This window comes from Eptatretus burgeri, chromosome 9 (genome assembly GCF_056783735.1).
Source record: "Eptatretus burgeri isolate ZD-2024b chromosome 9, Ebu_testis_v1, whole genome shotgun sequence".
Classification (NCBI taxonomy): Eukaryota; Metazoa; Chordata; class Myxini; order Myxiniformes; family Myxinidae; genus Eptatretus; species Eptatretus burgeri.
The window spans coordinates 4,760,878-4,783,377 of NC_140969.1; the positions used below are offsets into that span (position 1 = coordinate 4,760,878).

A 22,500-nucleotide genomic window follows, 5' to 3' on the forward strand; every position below is an offset into this window, starting at 1 on the left:
TTGATTCATGAATCCTTCGCAAAGACAAATCTGCCCGATTCCAGCCTTGCTGAAGCACCCCCAGATCATCACCGATCCTCCACCAAATTTCACAGTGGGTGCGAGACACTGTGGCTTGTAGGCCTCTCCAGGTCTCCGTCTAACCATTAGACGACCAGGTGTTGGGCAAAGCTGAAAATTGGACTCATCAGAGAAGATGACCTCACTCCAGTCCTCTACTGTCCAATCCTTATGGTCTTTTGCAAACCTCAGCCTGGCTCTTCTTTGCTTCTCATTGATGAAGGGCTTTTTTCTAGCTTTGCACGACTTCAGCCCTGCCCCAAGGAGCCTATTTCGAACCGTCCTCGCCGTGCACTTCACCCCAGCTGCCGTTTGCCATTATTTTATAGGTCACTTGATGTCATCCTACGGTTGAGTGACATTCGAATGAGTTGGTGGTCATCCTGGTCAGTGGAAAGTCGTTTTCGCCCTCTGCCAGTCTGTAGCTTTGTTGTCCCCAATGTCTGTTGCTTGACCTTGTTCTTATGAACCGCCATCTTTGAAATTTTAAGGATGGAAGCAATGTGACGCTCACTGTATCCCTCTGCCAGTAAAGCCAGAATTGAACCCTTCTTTTCCTCACTCAAAATATTTCTTTTCAACTCTTTTGGCATGGTCAATTGTTTTTTTGATTCCAATTACTTTTGAGGTACTACTTGCACTGTTTTTGCCATCCAGCTGGTCCTATTGCAAGAGGATAGTGATGACCACAGCAGTGGTGTTTATACTTTTCCTTGTTAAATAAGATTCGGTTCAGGTGATCACCTAATCAGTTCCTCACGAAGGAGAATGAGGTGTGCCTCTGTTGGAATTCAACAGACATTGGAATGGAATGGCTGCCATACATGTCAAGATGCTGATTTAAAATTTTTTTGGAGTGGTCTCTTATTTTTTTCCAGAGCTGTATATGTATACACACACACACACACACACACACACACACACACACACACACACACACACACACACACACACACACACACACACACACACACACAATCACACACGGATTCTTTGAGCCCATCAAGGGCTCCGTTCCACCATATGAAACCCACATACGGTGATAACCAATAACACAAAGGAGAGATCGAGAAAAAAAAAGGAGGAAATTGAAAGCATGGGTAATGGATGGGGGCAAAAGTTTAAATAAATGGCTTTACTTCCCAGATATGCCTCTGTCTACGTACGACAGCCACTTCCTATAAATGTTGAACACTACTTGAGATCACGTGGTAAAGCTCTGTGTTATGTGAAGGATTAACCGACACAATAGCCCTTAAACCACTACCCGTAATTATTTATGTTAACATTTCTCATCGGAGTCATGGCAAAGAAGGAACTGTGAGAAAAGGAAATGAACATCATTATGTGGAATTCAGAGCTAAGGCAGGAGGCTGAAGAAAAATGGTTGATACGGCTAAAAAATAAAGCAGCCCTTGGCATCTGTACCCACTCTAGCCTTTACTTAATCTCCTAACCCAACTCACCCGAACCATTCCCCTATTACGTGTCAGATCGTATCCCTTTAAATGGATGATATCCCACAACAAGATACAGCCATCACTCAGGATGTTCCTCACAAGGTGTATCAACAGTGAAGTTCTATTTAACACTGATCTGAGGCTCACAGTGAAGCTTGTACATAAATCACAAGTCTGACAAAGACACGAGTACCAATGTGAATTACAAGGACATAAGCGGACAATGTAGAAAAATGCATGCGGTGCAGTGTTGGGATTTTAACTTGAGTAGTTCTGATCAGTGACTCAAGTGGGATCGTTTGTAGTTTGTATATCAATCCCATCTGAACTTTGTGAAACATAAGTGGCTTCACACTTCCGTCTACCATTTAATTCAACAATGCAAGCTACTAAAATCACCAACATGCAACTCAACGAACACCAGACATCAATTGGACTTTTAACTGTAAATCACCCAAGTTCTCTTTTTCTGGCAATTTCCACTTGACACCATTCCAGATGGCTGTGCAACAGTCAACAATGCTCCAATTGTTCCTAACATTTTCACAGTTACATTTTCACCCATGTCTGTCTGTCTGTCTGTCTGTCTGTCTGTCTGTCTGCCTTTGAGCAGGATATCTCAAAACGTTCGGACGAAACTTGGTGGACAGATTGGGTGTGTGACAAAGACAAAACGATTCGATTTTGGTGAAGATCCAAGATCCAGGTACGAAAATTATTTATTTTTGAAACGATTCTTTGCCGTTGAGAAATGGGGCCAAAAACGATACACGGCATGATATCTCAACAAGTTATGGACGGATTCGGACAAAACTTGGTGGACGAGTTGGGAAGACAATAGGAACAAGCTGATTAGATTTTGGTTAAAGTCCGGACGCAGATCCAGCCTTTCAGTGGGATACAAAACGTAAACTGTTCAGTCTGGCGGAGGGAGGTATGTCCTCTACCGAGGAGGTTTGTTCTAGGTCATATAAGTGACAGCTTACATAGTTTACTCTCCTTTGCTGGATAACTAATGATTTCTAATTGATGTCAACTAGTTCCACACCCCCATTGGCAGAAGGCATCAACTACATTATTTATAACTGATCTCGAGACATCGGAAGCTGTTCTACCTGCTGGGTCATGAGGTTAAACCCCGTCAAGTCTTTTACCTTCACTTAGTCACATTGGAAAGACCATCTTGTGACACCTCCTAATTTTTGAGACCATTCTTTTTCGACAAACGACATTTAAAAGCTCGTTTCTCATAAGGCCAAAGTATATTGAGAGATATCCTGTTGGGCCAAGCGCACCCTCAACCTTTCACAGCATGTTAGGTGTTTGCAGTGAGATATTGGAGCTCCTTCCCAATGGTGGGGCATGCCCTTCTGGACATGACCAGAGGTTAAAGCTCTGAGTGGACTTGCAATAACCCATCAGCAAATCAAGGCAAAAGGCCGAGCTGCCATGTACAGCAAACCGATGGAGATGCTCTTTTACTTACTCTTATCTGAACATTCTCTTTTTCTCACCTCTGTCATGTGTTCCTCTCCAGCACTACCTCGATGTATATTCTCATCCACAAAACCTACTCAGGTAGCCTCCCTCATATAAATAATTTGTACTTCAACTGCTTTGTCCTTCTTTGCTCCTCCTTGTAGGATATGCTTCCTTGTTTAAAAGCAATCTCTCTTTTTCTTCTGAAGTTATTTAATCAATGGTGGCCGAGGGCTTCCTCACGTCAACCCCAAGGCCGACACATGATAATTTATCATCTCGATATAATTTTTCATTTATTTGCTTCCTTTCTGCGTGTTCACACCACCTCGCTGCCATTCATATGAACTTTGCTTTAACCCCTCAACGGCCTCTGATTACTGCGTAGGAAACATTTTTATCGGACCTTTTTCACAACAATATCATGTACGACAGGTAAAGTTATTTCGTGTCAAATGAAATATGGCGACGGGGAATGCGAGGCAGGCTGTCCGCACCAATTCACAAACAAACAAGGCCGAGGATGAACGACCCCATCAAAAGGGCAGGGTCAACAGGTGAAACGACAACGAGGCCGGACTTACGATGGATGTTTGCTGCAGTTGTAGAAGATGAGGTCGACCGAGGCAAATGTCAAGCCTGTCTCTGCAGACGTGAGCTGTAAGGCAACTGCCCGGGTGTCATCTTGGATGAGAACCATGAAAGCAAACAAAAGAGAATGCAGTTAAGTGTTCGCTGGAGAGGACACGGCTAAACAAAAAAAAACACATAAAACGAAACGACAAAAGGAGAAAACAAACGGAATTTTTTTTAAAAACTCGGTGAGAAAAGAGAGTGAATGAAACGAAGAAAAAACAAGTAGAGTGGTCGAAGCGTCTACATCGGTTAAAATTAAAAATACCTGGTCGCACATAAAGGTCCACACCTGATGTCCATTTGAAGGCTACAACACGGAGAACTATTTATTGGACACAAGATGGTGTATTTATTGGTTTATGAGTGCCAGGAAGGTGCAGGTGTCAGGTGAGAGATTTGGCATGGTGGGTGATGGGGTGAGCTGTGGAATGCATGATGTGTAAACGTGGATGTTGGAATCTGACATCACCTTGAGAAAACAGAGCTCATTATAAAGTGATTCATTTGCATAATACAAGCCTTCACCAAACAAAGAGGATGACATAGGGGAGAGACACGAGTCATGGCACAACAAAAAGGGTTCTCATATTGTTGACACGCAGCAAGTTGGCACGAAGAAAGCAAACGAGCGAACACGGACACATTGGAAGTAGAAACAAGGGTGGGCAGGTGGAAAATGGGCACGGGAGCTTCCATGATCAGTTTATTACTTTAATGTCCAATGAGTTCTTGTGTGGAACCACATTGGCTGCCAGCGCAGTCTCTATGTGCATCTGTATTTGGAATAAAAGACGTGAAAGAGTGTGCAGGGATGGGGGTATTGAAAGCAGGCGGAGTGGGGGGGGGGGGGGTAAACGAACGTATACCGATGCTTATGCTAAGTGTGGGAAAAGATGGAGTGAGTTCATTGTTTTGCTGATATTCCACAAGCAATAGGTAGCTAGAACAATGGAGGACGGAATCAGGCAAGGCACTCAACCCTGTGCACAATGAATCAAAGGAATTTGGGATTTAGCCAGGATACTGATCCAAAAGCCCACTTTTACAACAAGATTTCACTCCACACAGTATGGCCTTGGAAGTTGAAGCTACACAAGTTAAATAAAGAAGCATGCCACAACGTACCCCCATCCCGCCAACAGGCGGACAGCATCTGCGTCACTTTCTGCTGATCTGGAATTGATTTGATGCTAATCCGATAAATGGAACATGTCCTTCAATCCTGGCAAATCTCAGTCACACCCTGTCATCCATAAAGATCATGAAATAAACCACCTATCTATTTTAATGGTCAGCTACTGGAAGATGTTCAGCCACTTTCACTTCTCGGGGCCATGATCAGGCAAGACCTCTACTTGACTGACTCAAGTTGATCAGGAAAGAAACAGCAAAGCTGGCTTTCGAAGCCAGCTGCATCTGGGCCTATTGCATCATTGTAAGCCATTCCTTTAAAAATTAGAGCTACTCATCGCCTAAAGGCTTTTGTCCAGAGCTCAATGGAGTACTAATTTCCCTTATTGGCTGGGATCACGTCATATCGGTCTCTCCGAGATTCTGTGGAATCTAAAGGTCTCAACTTTATTGGCAACTCCTCCAATGATGCCGACGCAAAAGGCTTGTTGCTCTCACACTGCAGACTGGTCGGTGGTCATTCTGTTTTTTTAATGCTTCTCCTCCGGCGTAACTTTTTCTGCTCTCAAAGGAATTACACCCTCCCCAGGAATTTCAGGATGCATGCATTCTTACAGTAACCGCTACCTAGTTAAACCACCAAAATCCAGTTTTACCGCACCTCTCAACTCCCTTGTTCCTCTTTTCTTCCATTCGTGGAACTGCCTCCCGAGATGGGTCAATCATACTCTTTGTGCCAAGGCTTGAAGCTGGCAGCCAGCTCGGATCTCAGATCATCCCTAATCCCTACCAGCAAACTTCTACACTCCAATAACCTGACCGAGCCTAACCCAGCAGTCTCACTTGCAGGATAATGTGTGTATTGTTTTTTGAAACAGAATTGAGGCTCGTGGAGGAGCAAGAAATGTTTCCTCTCCTCCTCCCTTTCTTTATTTACTACCTTACATATTGTGTCCAGCTGTGGTCTCACTGTTTATCGGTGGCTGCAAATTCTTACACTTTGTAACCCTGTTTTTCCATGAGCCTCGATCTTGGATGGAAAAAAATAAATCAATAAACTTGAAACGTCACTGGATTGTTCCAAGTCATCAAATTTAGTGCATACAATGCAATTATCCTGAATGGTCACAATGCTTAATTCGTAACACCAAAACACACACACACACACACACACACACACACACACACACACACACACACACACACACACACACACACACACACACACACACACACACACACACCCAAACGGGGTCGGACTTGCAGGCACGTAAGACGTCGGCCATTATTAAGCTTGGCTTGCAGTGTCAGTGTGAGAAGTTTCTGAGGTTTACCCGAAGACTCAATAACTCAGTAAGCTGCCACCATGTTGGTGATGAGGTCCTTGGGTTTGAGTCCAGGGTTGAGTCAGAATTTTTTACACTTGCCCCACACAGGAATTTATTCATGATATTGTTGCGGTTGAGGAAATTCGCAAACCACCATTCAGATCCCGTAGGTGAGATATCTCTGTAAGTACATGTGTAGTTAGCCCCAAACCCGTTGTTTAGAGGGAATAAATGTGATTCATTCGGGCTGCGACCCTTTGAGATAGCCGTTTTTCTGTTCTATCTTTATTTTGAACCAACCACGTCTCAACCGCCATCACACAACAACCACCAACCACAACGCCACTTCACAACAACAACAACAACAACAACAACAACGCCAACAGCCATGATCTTTACCTTCACAACTCGCTCCTGCAAACATCGCATCACCGCCATTCCAAACGGCACCATGGCCATAAACCACCACCATAAACCCTCCACCACCTTCACCTCTCCTTCTTCTGCCATTCCCGCACCACCTGTGAACGCCGAGCGTCAAGCTGTCCTGGGCTCGTACGGGACGCGCGCCGAGCCGCGAGTGCAAAATGCGGCCTTTCCGAGGAGAATTCGGATCAGGAATGCTACACGCCCACTTCTGATCCGTCCAATCAGCAAGCGCGGGGCGGTTTGGCCCCGCCTCCAGGCGCGTCGGTGTAGAATCGAGATATGCAAATTCGAGGATCAGGGGAGACTCACGCCCCTTTTTCTCCGTCCAATGGGCGAGCGTGGCTCCACCCCCGAGCTCGTTCTGATCCAGAAATTTGCATATGGGTTCTCCTGCCGGCCTATAAAGCGCCGAGCGCGGGGCGAATCTGAGTCAGTTTTGGAGAGCAGAGTGTGGCAGCGGCAGAGTGTGGCAGCAGCAGAGTGTGGCAGCGGCAGAGTGTCGGGGAGCTGCAGAGGGAGGAAGCCTGGAGCTTGGAGCGCGGTCGAGTCGGTTGGAGCGGGGAGTCGGCCTTGGAAGGGCGAAGAGAGTTTTGGGGCAGAGTCGGGTTGGAGCGCGGAGTGGAGTCGGGAGGCAAGGGCGTACAGGTGATTTGCTGCTGTCGGCTGAGGAGAATGGGGGAAGAGACTGAGTAGCTCGGGTCCGAGGCAAGGAAGACGGCGGTCGGCGACGAGCTCGCGGTGGACTCGCTCGGCGCGGGACCCAAGCAAGCCAGTTATCCTCTTTCCCCAGAGCATCAACAATTCCCTCCCCCCTTTCCCCCCCCCCCCCGCGCTGAGATAGTGCGAAAAGGGGGCCCCGTTCCCACCCCATTCCAAGCAGTGCCAATGAAACCCGCGAAGGAGCACGAAGTCGGGGCACCGCCGCACCGCCACATTTGCGGCTCATCACAAAGACACGGGTAGGATCCACCTGGTCTCGCGGACCTGACCGCTCTTTCAGGTCCTGCGCAAATATTGGCCCACAGGCCCCGTCTGCCCCCTTGCCTTTGAGCGTGGCCCTTTTCTTTTGCTTTTGAGTAAATGTGTTGTTGGTGCCGTCTGTAAAGTAAAACTGTGTAAGTGTTGCCGTGTGCTCGCGTAGTCGGTAGTAGATCTGCATTGTTGTGTTTCTTTTGTAGCATTTGATATATGTGCATAATTGTTGTAATTGTATATGTGTGCTCTCAGTGTGTCGCGGAATAAATGTGCATCATGTTGAACTGTTTTCCCGTTTTCGCTTCATCTTTTCTTTAATTGAATCTCCATCTTGCTTCACGTAAAGGGTTGGTAGTGGGCTTAATACGCCCGATAATTTATCGGAACCGTCGAGGCCGACGATAACACCGCTCGGTTATCCCGATAGTACGGAACGGGTCGCTTAAGTGGCCCGTGTCCAGAGTCGACCTGCGGCGAGGTGCGATCGCCCGGTCTACCCTCCGCGTGGGTACTTAGGTAGGTCGAATTTGGCGACCAACCCTATCCCACGCGGGGGGCCGATTGGCACGATCGTGGTGAGGCCGAAAGGCCCACCCGTGACTAGCTCCCGGCGTTAGTCCGAGAGGGTCACGATAGAATTGTCCGTCCGGTGGGCGACGTGCCGCGATTCGAGTTACGTGGCCGTTCGCACGCCGGCGGGCGCAAATTCGCAACAATATTATATATATATATATATATATATATATATATATATATATATATATATATATATATATATATATATATATATATATATATATATATTATAATACCAAGCTTGCACACTAAAAACTCGGCTCGCCGTCACACGATCCCTATGAAATTGCTGTGGCACTTAGCGGACGTGCCGACAATGTTTGGGAAGTCTTGACGTTCCATAGTACCACTTGCATTTTGCACAATGCGTATTTTTGTCATTCCCCGTGTACGGTCTGTCGTCTGCTACCAGCTATGTTGTACTGCTATCCCGTGCCTGTGCACGGGTATCGCATATATATATATATATATATATATATATATATATATATATATATATATATATATATATATATATATATATATATATATATATATATATATATATATATATATATATATATATATATATATATATATATATATATAGTTGCGGTTGTGGAAATTCGCAAACCACCATTCAGGTCCCGTAGGTGAGATATCTCTGGAAGTACATGTGTAGCTAGCCCCAAACCCGTTGTTTAGAGGGAATAAATGTGATTCATTCGGGCTCCGACGCTTTGAGAGAGCCATTTTTCTGTTCTATCTTTATTTTGAACCAACCACGCTCCAACCATCACACAACAACAACAACGCCAACAGCCACGATCTTTAACTTCACAACTCGCTCCCGCAAACATCGCATCACCGCCATTCCAAACGGCACCATGGCTATAAACCACCACCATAAACCCTCCACCACCTTCACCTCTCTCCTCCTGCGGCCATTCCCGCACCACCTGTGAGCACAGAGCGTCAGGCTGTCCTGGGCTCGTACAAGATACGTGCCGAGCCGCGAGTGCAAAATGCAGCCTTTCCGAGGAGAATTCGGATCAGCAATGCTACACGCCCACTTCTGATCCATCCAATCAGCAAGCGCGGGGCGGCTTGGCCCCGCCTCCAGGCGCGTCTGTGTGGAATCGAGATATGCAAATTCTAGGATCAGGGGAGATTCAGGCCCCTTTTCCTCCGTCCAATGGGCGAGCGTGGCTCCACCCCCGAGCTCGTCCTGATCCGGAAATTTGCATATGGGTTCTCCTCCCGGCCTATAAAGCGCCGAGAGTAAGGCGAATCTGGGCAGAGTCAGTTTGGAAGAGCAGAGAGTGGCAGAAAAGCGAAGACAGTTTTGGGGCAGAGAGAAAGCAGAGTTGTTGCGCCAGAGTTGTTGTTGCGAGGCAGCAAGGTCAGTTTGGAAGAGCGGAGTGGAGTCGGGAGGCGAGGGCGTCCCGGTGGTTTTCGGCAGTCGGCTGAGGAGAATTGGGGGAAGAGTCCGAGGAGCTCCGGTCCGAGGCTAGGAAGACGGCGGTCGGCGACGAGGTCGCGGTGGAATCGCTCGTCACGGGACCCAAGCAAGCCAGCTATAATCTTTCCCCAGAGCATCAACAATCCCCCCCCCCTTTTTCCCCCGCGCTGAGATAGTGCAAAAAGGGGGCCCCGTTCCCACCCCACTCCAAGCGGTGCCAACAAAACCCGCGAAGGAGCACGAAGTCGGGGCACCGCCGCGCTGCCACCTTTGCGGCTCATCACGAAGACGAGGGTAGGACCCACCCGGTCTCGCGGACCTGACCGCTCCTTCAGGTCCCGCGCAAATATTGGCCCACAGGCCCCGTCTGCCCCCTTGTCTTTAAGGGTGGCCTTTTCTTTTGCTTTTGAGTAAATGTGTGTCGGCGCCGTCTGTGAAGTAAAACTGTTTAAGTGTTGGCGTGTGCTCGCGTAGTCGGTAGTATCTCTGCGTCATTGTTTCTTTTGTAGCATTTGATATATGTGCATTCTGTTTGGCTGTATATGTGTGCTCTCCGTGTGCCGCGGAATAAATGTGCATCATGTTGAACTGTTTTCCCGTTTCGCTTCGTCTTTTCTTTAATTGAATCTCCATCTTGCTTCACGTATGGGTTCGTCGTGGGCTTAATACGCCCGATAATTAATCGGAACCGTCGAGGCCGACGATAACACCGCTCGGTTATCCCGATAGCACGGAACGGATCGCTTAAGCGGCCCGTGTCCGGAGTCGACCTGCGGCGAGGTGCGATCGCCCGGTCTACCCTCCGCGTGGGCACTTAGGTAGGTCGAGTTTGGCGAACAACCCTATCCCACGCGGCTGGCTGATTGGCACGATCGTAGTGAGGCCGAAAGGCCCACCCGTGACTATCTCCCGGCGTTAGTCCGAGAGGGTCACGACAGAATGGTCCGTCCGGTGGGTGACGTGCCGCGATTCGAGTCACGTGGCCGTTCGCACGCCGGCGGGCGCGAATTCGCAACAATATATATATATATATATATATATATATATATATATATATATATATATATATATATATATATATATATATATATATTTATATATTCATCAGAGTCAGAAGGGTTGTGCATGAAAACAGGGTGGTGCTGTGAGTGAAGTGGGATGGAGGAGTCTTGAAAGGTGTGTGTGTGTGTGTGTGTGGATGAGAGTTTCAGTTTACTAGAGGGTTGAGGATTCATCAGGGCTGGACGGGCTGTATGCATATGATGTGTGAGAATGAGGTACAACAGTGAGGTGCCTTCAAAAATGGGGCAAGTGAGACGAACGGGAGAAGCAGCCAGGTAGCAAACCACAGTGTTGTAGGTCCTGCGGTTGTACTTCAGCAGGGAAAGGATGGGAGGAGGAGAGTGAAATGGCCAGGTATGGGAGAATGGGGAGTATGGGAGAGTATGGATGGAGTGGTATGGGGTGCTTCAGAGTTTGAAAGGAAGGGTGGAAGATAGATAGAGGAAGATGAATGAGATTGTGTTTGAGTATGCATGTGTCACGTTTGGAGTGAAGAAGTGTGTCGAGAGGGGTGAGGAGGAGGCATAGTTGTGCAAGAGGCAGAGGGAGATGCAGGAGCTGATAATGGATTTGAGGAACTTGAACAGAAGATGGAAGAAGACAATGGAAAGAGAGAGGAATAGATTTGAGGTGCCGACGAAGCAGGCAAGAGTGAGGTTGGTGAAGTTGAAGTAAGTGGAAAGGATGAAGGGGTGAAGGAAGGAGAGAAGTATGAAGAGGTGCAGGACACCCATAAGCAGAAGAAGAGAAGGAGGTTCTTTGAGAATCCCTTTCGATATATGAAAAATCTGTTGGAGCAATCTGGATCTGGTGAACCGAAGGCACCGAAGGAAGAGTTGGAAGGTCACCTGCATGTTACGTACACATTACAAGGAGGGATGAAGTGGTGAAGGATATAGAAGGCTTGGTGAGGACGACGGAACTCAGTATTCCATTTGATTTGTCGGAACTGAAGGCAATTTTGAGGTTGAGGCAGTTTTGAGGAAAGCACGGGCCGCACCAGCTCAGGGACCAAGTGGAAGACCACATTAGGTGTTTAAGAGTTGTGGAAGCATCAGGCAGAATTTGTGGAAGGCTCTGAAGGTGGTGTGGAGGCATGAAGTGGTGTCCAGTCAATGGAGTAGGGAAGAAGGAGTGGGTTTGTGAGGACATGGCTGGGAGTGCCATGCTGTTTGACAAATATTGCTTTTTATAGTCAGTGTGGAAAACTCTGGTTTCCATTAACATCGATAACCGAGGAGTATAAGATGGTGAGGGTGCAGGAGTTTATGATGGTATGGGATTCGATCCAGTGGTGAAGAATGCTCTCCCAGAAAAGAAGGCAAGTCAGAAGTTGAATGCAAGAGCAGAGGTGGATGAAATGGAGGAGCAGTTGCAACAGGAGGAGGTTATGGGGATGGTGCAGCATGGGAAGCATGGTTTGGGGTAGATGAAGCATTATCTATGGGGAAGGCATGTGTGAAAGAAAGGAAGAAGATGGTGGAGAGAGAGAGAGGTGAGAAGAAAGGAGGAAGAGAGGAGGTATGTGAAGGCAGTCAAACAGGCACAGCAAGGTGCTTGGACTCAGTGGGAGGGTGTGCAGGTGAGGACGTTGAAATGGCAAGAGAGTTGGAGGATGGATCCAATACTGTTGAATTTCCTGTTACAGGCAACATATGATGTGCTTCCATCACCAGCAAACTTGAGGGTGTGGGAGTTGTTGCAGAAGAAGAGCTGCTCTTGGTGTGGAGGTCGGGGAATGATGAAGCACGCACTGAGTGCTTGTTCAGTAACACTGACAGCAGGAAGATATAGGTGGCAGCACAATCAAGGGGAGTTGGTAGTGGAGATGGTGAAAAAGAGGTGATGATATCGAGAAAGAGGAGAGTGGGGAAGGAGGAGGAGGCCTAAGGGAGAGATGTGGTGTTTGTGAAAAACGGCTATGTGGTAAGAAGCGGAAGGAGGAGGTGGAAAGCAAGAGATCTGCCAAATGTATGTGACTGGCAGGTGGTGGTAGACCGAAAGCTGCAGATGTTATTACCAGAGGAGATCTGTGTGACAAGGTTGTGGTCTGACATTGTCATTTGGTCAGGCACACCAAGGTATGTCATGTTTGGGGAATTGCCAATACCTTGGGAAGAGAACATGGAAGAGGTACGTGAGAGGAAGAGAGGAAAGTAAGGTGAGCTGGAAGCGAAGTGTCAGGAGAAGGGTTGGCGAGTTTGTCAGCCATTTGTGGTGGGGTGTAGACGACATATTGGCAATTCATCGTTTGCGTTTGTTTGCTCGACTCAGAGTGTGTGGGACTGAAAGAAGGAAGATGTGTGAGAGAGTGGCCCAGGTTTCCTCAGAAGGTTCACTTTGGATTTGGAGGAGGTTTATGGAGGCAGGTCGAACTGTGTAGGTTGAGGTTGATTGGGTGGTGGTTCTTTCAGCCCCAAAAGGAGTGGTGACTGAGTGTGGAAGAGATATGGAGAGATGAGTGTATGGTTGTTGATTCGAGCAGTGTATGTTGTGAGGCTAGTTGGGTGTGTGTGTGTGTGTGTGTGTGTGTGTGTGTGTGTGTGTGTGTGTGTGTGTGTGTGTGTGTGCACGCGCGCGCACGCACTGGAACAGTGAATATTTCATATTGCGTAATATTTCACAGGTGTGTGTGTGTGAATTAATGAGATGTGTTTTTTCTATTTTTATTTGTTTATTTATTTACGAGTAAAGGTGCCCGTCTTCGACGGGCGTCACTGGCAACATATGGAAAAGACAGATAGCATGAATGTATTTTAAACAATATATTATATTATTTTTATCCATTGATTACCATTCAGGTTTTCCCCTTCGACTGTCCCGCAGTAGCTCCACTTCGATGACATTACCACGTAATTTAGTGACAACACAACGTGTACCATTTCGAGAGTTCCGGAGGATCCATAGAGCACATTCAAATTACAGGGCACCCTACTTTAAAGTGATCCAAAAGGCCGGATCAGTTTTGTGTACATATTCATATCTTGTAGATTTTAGCTGGCCGGATCAGTTTCGTCTATATATTCATATGTTGTAGAATTTAGCTGATTCTGAAATTGTTAACAGCATGTCGATCAGATGGTTCTGTGATTTTCTACGGTAGTAAACAGAAGTACGACTTAAGCCTGTACGCCACTATGCGGAGACCCGAGATTTTTATGTGTACGTGCTCAATCCCGCACCCACCTGGAAAAGACCCAAGTACACTGTCAGTACTCACCTCCACACTAAAACGATGATCATGATTTTGGGTTTAATCGTAACTGACCGGGCGATACTTTGTTGACAGTTGGTCCGGCTGGGCAGCGGGTATCGGTCGATGAAAATTTCAAAACGGCAACCAACCAACGGCAAAAAAAAAGCAAAGAAATACTTTGAACTTGGTCAGAAAGTCATGGTTTTGTGAAGAAACTACGGCACATGGAAAGTGCAAATTAGTCAGGTATGAACTCAACTGTTTTCTCCCCAAATGGAGCGTGATTCTATGAGCCAAACGCATCTTAGTGGTCCTCTAAAAAATGGGAAACATTTTTATTTCTTTTTTGTGCAATAATTCCTCCCATTTTGCAAATAGAGTTTTTTAACTGTTTAACTACCATAATCATCAAAACGAATTTTGAGGGGCCTCTTAAGGAAGACAATAATATCATTACTATATATGTCAAAGCTTATTTAATTTCATGCAGTAACAAAAATCTGATGGTGGAACAAAAAAAGGGGTGTACCGAAATATTAATATAATATAGGTTTAACTTCCATAATCATCAAAACGAATTTTGAGGGGCTTCTTAAGGAAGACAATAATATCATTACTATATATGTCAAAGCTTGTTTAATTTCATGCAGTTACAAAAATCTGATGGTGGAACAAAAAAGGGGTGTACCGAAATATTAATATAATATAGGTTGAACTACCATAATCATCAAAACGAATTTTGAGGGGCCTCTTCAGGAAGACAATAATATCATTACTATATATGTCAAAGCTTGTTTCATTTCATGCAGTTACAAAAATCTGATGGTGGAACAAAAAAAGGGGCGTGCCGAAATATATATGTAGATGTGTGTGTGTGTGTGTGTGTGTGTGTGTGTGTGTGTGTGTGTGTGTGTGTGTGTGTGTGTGTGTGTGTGTGTGTGTGTGTGTGTGTGTGTGTGTGTGTGTGTGTGTGTGTGTGTGTGTTTGTGTTTGTTCCTTTGTTTATGTGTGTGATAGAATTGGTTGGAACAGTTGTGTGTGGAAAAAAAACGAGATGCGTGTGTCTGTGTGTGTTTTGCACTTGTTTTGTGTGTTTTGCTGTTGAGTGGTGCATGTTGTAAGGTTGGGTGGTTGGTTGGTTCCTTGAGAGTATATTTTCGGTGCTGTGGATTCTGGGAGTGGAAGCTGTTGTCATTTGTGTTCTGGCTGACTGGGAGTGGGGGTACGCATGCATCCAAATGCACTTGCTACATGTGGATACATTTGTGCACCTGCTGGCCCACCTGAGCTGACCGCATCGAGGTCGAAGGGCCAATACATTCGCACGACACATCTACGCAATCAGTTTCAAACTGTCTTGGGTAATGTAAACACACTCCCTGGGCCTCACACGATAAGTGTCAACACCATCTTGAGGCATCTCCATGATGTAGGCATCCATGCTCATCATTCTGTTTTGCATCCAAGACTTGCACCGTGACACATCCAAGCCACGTTTGCAGCCGTCAAACAAGCACACTCGATTGACATGGAGGCAATGAGCAAATGAATTATGTTCAGTGAAAAATTCAGGTTTCTCCTTGAAAGGCATGATGGATGTGCATGGGCTGAAAGAAGATGCAATGAGTGATATGTCCCAGTCTGTGTCCAGGAAGCCGCACATTTGGACGTGGAAATGTCATGATGTGGGGGTGGCACTGCTGAAACCTTTCACACCAACTTGATCCGTATCCATGGCAATCTAAATGCAGATCGATACACTGAGATCTCAGAGCAACTTGTGCTGCTTATACTTCAACAACATGCTCCAGGAATCATCGTCATGCACAATAATGTTCCTGCTCACAGGGCCATTCAAACAAGGAATGTTTGTGCCAATGCCAACATTGACTTCATAACACCTTGGCCTGCCATCTCGGCAGATTTAAATATAATTGAACATCTCTGGAATATCATTGATCGTCACATTTGAACCTTGCCAAGACAGCCACAGACCCTCGATGAGCTGGAACAGGAGCTTATTTGGGTGTGGAATGCCGTTCCCCGTGCTCAGATTCAAGTGCTCGTATGACAAATGTGATGACGATGGAATGCCATGAGGTGGACATACCCGGTATTGAGATTGTGACTTCCACGTTGGATCCCGATGTGAAAACGTTCGCCACAACGCAGCATTACGTGATTAGTTCATAATGAAATGGACATGCAATTACTCAGGATTTATCTCCTACTCTTACCTCCATTGTGAGGGTTTCATTCTCAACTCGTATCAAAAACTGTCAGAATAGTCCTTCACAGGCAGGGTCGGTCGTACATCAAAAATTGTGCCACCACTCGGATTAACATGAAGCTGTCATCTTTGATTGCTGATGGATATTAAAGATCCCACGGTGTCTTTATGGGTACAGGATGTCAGCTCATGGGTGAGCCAAATGACAAGGGGAAGGTAAATTACTGGGATGGGACAGTCGGGAAAATACATGGACTCAATGGTGGATAAATGAGCAGGAGGAGGAGAGAGAAGGGTGGTAGCATAGCAATCTTTAAGAAGAAGAGGAGAGTTAGGGGAGGGTTATAGATAGTCGAAAAAAAAGAGAACCCATAAGTAGGAATGCAGGATGGTTTAAGGTGTAGGTGTTGTACAATGTTGAAGCCCTGTAGGGAAAGGTGAGATTGAGGATGGGATGGACAGTCATTTTCGATGAGTGGACGATTGTCAGTGGAACCCTGTCCAAATCCCGCATTCCTGTACTGACCAGCTCAAGTTGAACGTTAAGCTCGGTCGGCCGGTTCATTTCAGACATTGAGGCAATATTTACATGCTCTACGAACTGATGGCTCCATACTATGTGCCTGTTATTACTAATTGTTCGCCCGTTACCCACGCAGCCGGATATATGGTTTCGCAATCGTGTGTGTGTGTGTGTGTGTGTGTGTGTGTGTGTGTGTGTGTGTGTGTGTGTGTGTGTGTGTGTGTGTGTGTGTGTGTGTGTGTCCAGGGCAGAACATTTGTGCTGTATGAGCTTTGGTCATGAAATTTTCAACAACCCTTTATTATGAGAATATGGAGAAAACACCACCTCTGCCACCGAAGGTGGACGGAGGTTATGTTTTCACTCCTGCCTGCATGTCTGCCTGTGAAAAGGATATCTCAAAAAGTTGTGGACGGATTCCTACAAAATTTGGTGGAGAGGTTGGGTGTGTAACATGGACGAAATGATTTGATTTTGCTGAAGATCCAGATCCGGATACTTGGAGTTTTTTTAAGTGATTCTCCACCATTGAGAGATAGGGCCAAAACCGACATATAGCATGATATTTCAAAAAGGTGTGGACGGATTTGGACAAAACTTGGTGGATGAGTTGGTTAGGTGACAAGAACAAGCCGATTAAATTTCAGTTCAGATCCAGGCTATCAGTGGGATACAAAACGTAAACCAACCAGCCTGGCGGAGGCATGCGCTCCACCGAGTGCTGTTCTAGTTCTAGTTGTCATTGCCGCCTATTAAGAGCAAAGAGAGACATCACAGACAAGTAAAGGAAACGTAGTTCACAGCTTCAGGAATTATACATCTCATCGTTAACGTGGCTTATCTGTTCTTCCCTCTGATTTAGTATCCATCATGCTTTCCTCCTTCTACCATCTTACCGGACGGATTGGCGAAGAGTTGTGGGACATCTTGCATCGAGGGTGAGTGGCAGCCGATCACGTTTCCAGCCACGTGACCCAGTTGCTTGGCAAAACCATCAAAGGAGCAGTTTACACCGGCGGACAGGTCAGGCACACTCTGTGCTCTCACCGTCAGCTGAAAAGACACCCGGTGGTCAATGAGGTCTTGTGTTATTACATGTGCACCATAATTATATGGTGGGTATTTCGTGTTGGCGGATGCGCTATTTTATCCCTCAACATTATTTACAAACAGCAATAAAACTCCAGCAGCCTTTCGATAATTAAACAGCCATTGTATAGTTTTGCCTTCCAAGGGCAAGGCGAAGCTCACATTGAACCTGTCCAGAAAAGTCTACACAAAGGAGAACCATTTTCACATCCATACGGCTACTTGTATTTTGGAAACCTTCGTTGTCATCGATCAGAAATGTGAAGGTGACAATTATACGGATATTAACAACCCCTTCCTTAAATAAAAAAATTAAATAAAAAATACTTCACTCCAGTAGGAACCACAGTGAGGCTCGACACTCGACTGAGTCACAAAGTGACGTTTCGGGCTAGAAGTACAGTATGTGGTCTACGTTTCAATACAAAAGCAAATGTATGAGATTTCAATGAGAGCTCACAACCAAGATAACGAGAGAAACTATGAACCAGAGAAGCGACTTAGTGAAAGCATGTTTGGATAAATATAATTCATTCCCGTTGTGTAAAAGTGGGACGAACATGAAATCTGGGCAAACCACCACTGGCAAGGTTTCCTCTCATTTCTAAATGACATCGTAAGTATCCATCACTCTTACTGGCATGTGAATCGTTTAATATGCACTTGGTAACGTTATATGTTCGTTGTTTGTGTAATGACGGGACAACCACTGGTCCTCCTCAAATTTAGCTCCAAGGTGAGAAGAGGTTTTCCAGTCTGACGAAGTACCGAAGAGTTATTTATTTAATGTTTTTTTTTTTCCGAAACCCACAGCCTTTCGGTTGACTTGAGGTCCACGTGAATGACCATGAGGTGCACGGTGATTGTCGACTAAACCGCCCAATGGCTGTGGACCTACCTGGACGTTAGCCATGGTCACCGAGAGATTTCCTGGTATGACCATTAACCCCACACACTGTTTCGCTCCGTAGGCAAAGCGCCGAGGACGCAATGCTTGTGGGCAGCTCTCCCGACGGCAGCACCTGTGAGGAGCAAAGTTGAACGTGAGTGTCGACACGATCAACAACCTGAACCTTAGCTCATGACTGCACAATGGAGTCGACTATGCAATAACCTCGTTTCATTGGTTAAGGTAACAGAGGGATTGGAATAATCGATTTTGGCAAATAGTTTGAATTTGTTCGGAATGACTAAACAAGGGGACCCTGTGGAGAAGATTCATCCAAGAAGTGAAATCGACAAAGGATATTTTGTCTGGAGATTAGTGTTTGTATGTTTTGTAACACATTAGTGTTTGCTATTCTTATGTTATGATCTTGATTTAACCGATTTAACCGATTTATCCTATCCATCCATCCATCCATCCATCCATCGGGACCATACTCTGTGCAGAGCATTGGTGCTGCCGAAGCAGTCTCCTTGGCTATTGGGCACAATCCTGGATGGGTCACCACTCCGACACAGTATACTAGCATTCTGGCACTCATTTTGCCGACCTCGGAAGGATGACAGGCAGTCAACCCCACATGGTATTAATTCAACAACCGAGCAGGATTTGAACTCAGGATCCTCGGATCCCAAGCCCACCACCCTAAATTTATCCTAAGCTCACTGATATACCCACAAGAATGGCTGATAGGATGGTATGGGTTTTGATAGGACAGAAGAAGGGGGGGGGGCAATACAACTAAAACGATGACAACTACCACAACCATGCCGTGATGGATTGTCTCCAGAAGCCCTGCCCACCGGAGTGAACGCGTCACGACCGTTCTACTTTCAATTAGGCCGAGCAGAATAGTAAGAGGGTTTGGAAGTAAATGTAGATGTTGCAATAAATTATGAGCATGGGATTGAGACGTGAGAGAGGAAATGGGAAACTGACAGACATAGTCAGGCACCACCTGATCATATTGATATTTTGATCAAGATTATAAACAATAAATTAAATAAACCAATGTCACCCATCTTGCCAAAAGGTGACCACGTGTGACTTCATTAGGTGACGTTATGAGGCAAAAGCATATTTTTCATGGTTACTCTGTAGAATGATTCTCATCGGAATCTCTCGTAGGCAGATATTCCTCAAGGAGTCGCTCCTGGTGGATAGCAGCTCTGTTCACCTCAGTGTGACCTTAAAGAAGTCACACGTGGTCACCTTTTGGCAAGATATGGGTCACCCTGCGGGTGACATTGGTTTATTTATTTTTTGACCTTCGAGGGGACGCCACGGGCAAACTGGCGGGAATCGGGAAAAACGTAAATGATGAAAGTTGTAGTACTCGAAGAGCACAACTTGCATACCAACTTTCATTCGAAACAGTTGAAAACCCTCGGAGCTCGATGCCCAATTTATTGATTTTTTTGAAATTTTCTAAGTTCGTGACCTTGTGACCTTGACCTTGGGACGAAAATGAAAAATCGAGCTCCGTGGGGCTATCTATGCAGGTGCCATTGGGCTAACCAAATACCGAAACCTCTGCCAGATTCGACAAACCCCCTCGGAGAAGATGCAACTTGAAATCGGCCACCCCCTAAAAACACGTGTTTTTTGGGCGTGGCTCCGCCCATAATGGGCGCAGCATGCCCATTCTCCGGAAAACACAACTAGATCATGATACAAACCTCGCACCCTAATCGCACCCACCGGAGCTATGCTCGGGACAGACAGACAGACAGACAGACAGACACACACACACCCATAACGAATATAGTGGTCACTTACTGACTCGTGAACCCAATAATAATAATAAAAAAAAACTCCAACCAGTCCTTTTGACAGACTTTTATTTTAAACCACCAGTGGAAAAAAAAATCGTTTTTTGTGCATAATTTTGGTTTTCACCCAAGTTTTCAAGGCTGAATAGTGTGCTTAAGCCTGGTGTTGGCTTAATGGTTAGGGTGGCGGGCTTGGGGTCCTAAGGTCCTGAGTTCAAATCCTGCTTCCATTGAATTAATACCAGGTGGGGTTGACTCAGCCTGTCATCTTTCTGAGGTCAACAAAATGAGTTCCAGCTTGCTGGGGATGATTGAGCCATTCGAGTATCCTGCGTCGGAGTGGCGACCCGTCCAGGATTGTGCCCAATAGCCCAGGAGACCGCTTCGGCAGCACCGACGCTTTGTCCAGAGTATGGTCCCGATGGAATAATGTGCAAATTCAGGATTTGTCAACAAACTGTAATCCACATGTGCATGGACATATGTGAAGTAAATAAAATGTCCACATTACACCATTTCTATATCTGCCGATTTGCCAGTACCCATTTTCGAGAACTCAACGTGCAGCATCCTCTGGCCATGGATTTCCCAAGGGTGCTGGCCTACTAGTACATTACATTCTCCTTAGACCATAGCTTAGGTTCCTGAAGGTTATAATCCAACCCTTTAACACTGTGCTGTCTTTCATCGAATACGAACCGATAATTTCTCACGACTCGGGCCACCAGTTTCTTCTCCGACACTGACACATAATTGTATTTTTTTAAGATGCATTACATTCTTACCCTCGGGTATTAAAACATTGTTGCATATTGAGTGAGTTGTAGTATTGAGGTTCAAATATCAAGGTGGAAATTTATGAATTTCCTGAAATTTTCAGTCATTTGAATTGCTCCAGGAACAACAAACGGCGATACCACCCATTTAGGACTCTTGGCCTGTATCCCAGTTACACTGAATGAATTTGCTCGTTTGTTTATTTATTCATATATTTACACGAGTAAACCTCAGATAAAGTACTGCAGGATATCACAAAAGATCTAGAGTATCTTTTTGTCCATCTTTAAAACAAGGATGACATGAATCAAGTGGGATAATTGGGATGGGGGGATTTGACAGGCATCAGGGGTGAAGTGGCATTTTGTCATCTTCTTGCCTGCCATTACGACTAACAATTTGATGTAAATGACGACTCGCTGATGACGTGTTGCATTGTGCAAATGAGGCATTCCTCTTTCACTTCGACGATACCTGAAATGCTTTGTTGTGTCAAGCCGCCTACAGGATGCCCTGTAAGCTCTGTACCATAAGCCGCTTTCGTTTTGTGCCGACGGCGTGTGAAGGTAGAAACGGGCGGAAAAGACTGACGCGGAAAATGCTGAGTTTGCACGGATCCTCTTGGCGGTTGTTGTCTTTTTGGAGATCTCTCCCCTGCGATGCTGCCTCGATCAATGCACACTGTTTCTTTTGGATAGTGGTCTTCACTCCGATTCTTTAAAGATCTTGCTCTTTTGATTACCTACACCTATCTCGCATCCTTTTCGCTATTCCTTGTCTCTTCCTTGTAAATTGTTTCCCAAATGCATTGGGAATTAATCTCTTTCCAGCCGGTGAGTTGATGTCTGCTCTATTTTTGAAATCTGAAACGTTTGTGGTTACAATAAATTCTTCATAGACCCACCACAATACCGCACAATGAAATGATTGCCTGTCGGCTGGCACATTCACTTGGTGCAAGTCATGGAGAATCAAATTACGTGTTTGTATTTCAGCTTTGCAGGAGCGACCACTCCATCAATAATTCAGCACCTCATTCCTGCCGAGCCCAGGCCCTTGCAATGGCGGCTGGAAAAATAAACGGTTCCAGGGCTGATGGCTATTCCTCAAAAAAGAAATATCCGCCATCATCGGTGTCCTGGAACAAAGTTTCCTGGAACATGAAAGAGGTCAATAAATAAATAAATAAAGGTTGAAATAAATAAAGCAGACATTCTAACAGCCACATGCTTTGGAGAGCCATAACTCAAGACGAACCTAGCATTAAGGTGACAGGCCCTTGCAGATGATGAAAGGAGATGGGTATTAGACAGCCGAGACTTTCTGCCCGGCAACACCGTAAAGACCAGATGGGGGTATTAGACATTAACTTATTATTTTTGGTTTTGAC

At 45.8% G+C, this 22,500-nt stretch overlaps 1 protein-coding gene across 7 annotated transcripts in view; it reads right to left on the reverse strand.

Annotated features, from left to right (window-relative positions):
* LOC147019454 (plexin-A4-like) overlaps positions 1 to 22,500 on the reverse strand; it is a 537,201-nt gene that overhangs the window by 274,096 nt on the left and 240,605 nt on the right. For all 7 annotated transcript variants that reach the window (XM_085893965.1, XM_085893967.1, XM_085893963.1 and 4 more), the window contains 3 exons: positions 18,514 to 18,637; positions 17,423 to 17,579; positions 3,584 to 3,683 (listed from right to left, as the gene is read on the reverse strand). In XM_085893965.1, the coding sequence (XP_085750091.1) occupies positions 3,584 to 3,683; positions 17,423 to 17,579; positions 18,514 to 18,637 (381 nt within the window). The remainder of the gene's footprint in view (positions 1 to 3,583; positions 3,684 to 17,422; positions 17,580 to 18,513; positions 18,638 to 22,500) is intronic.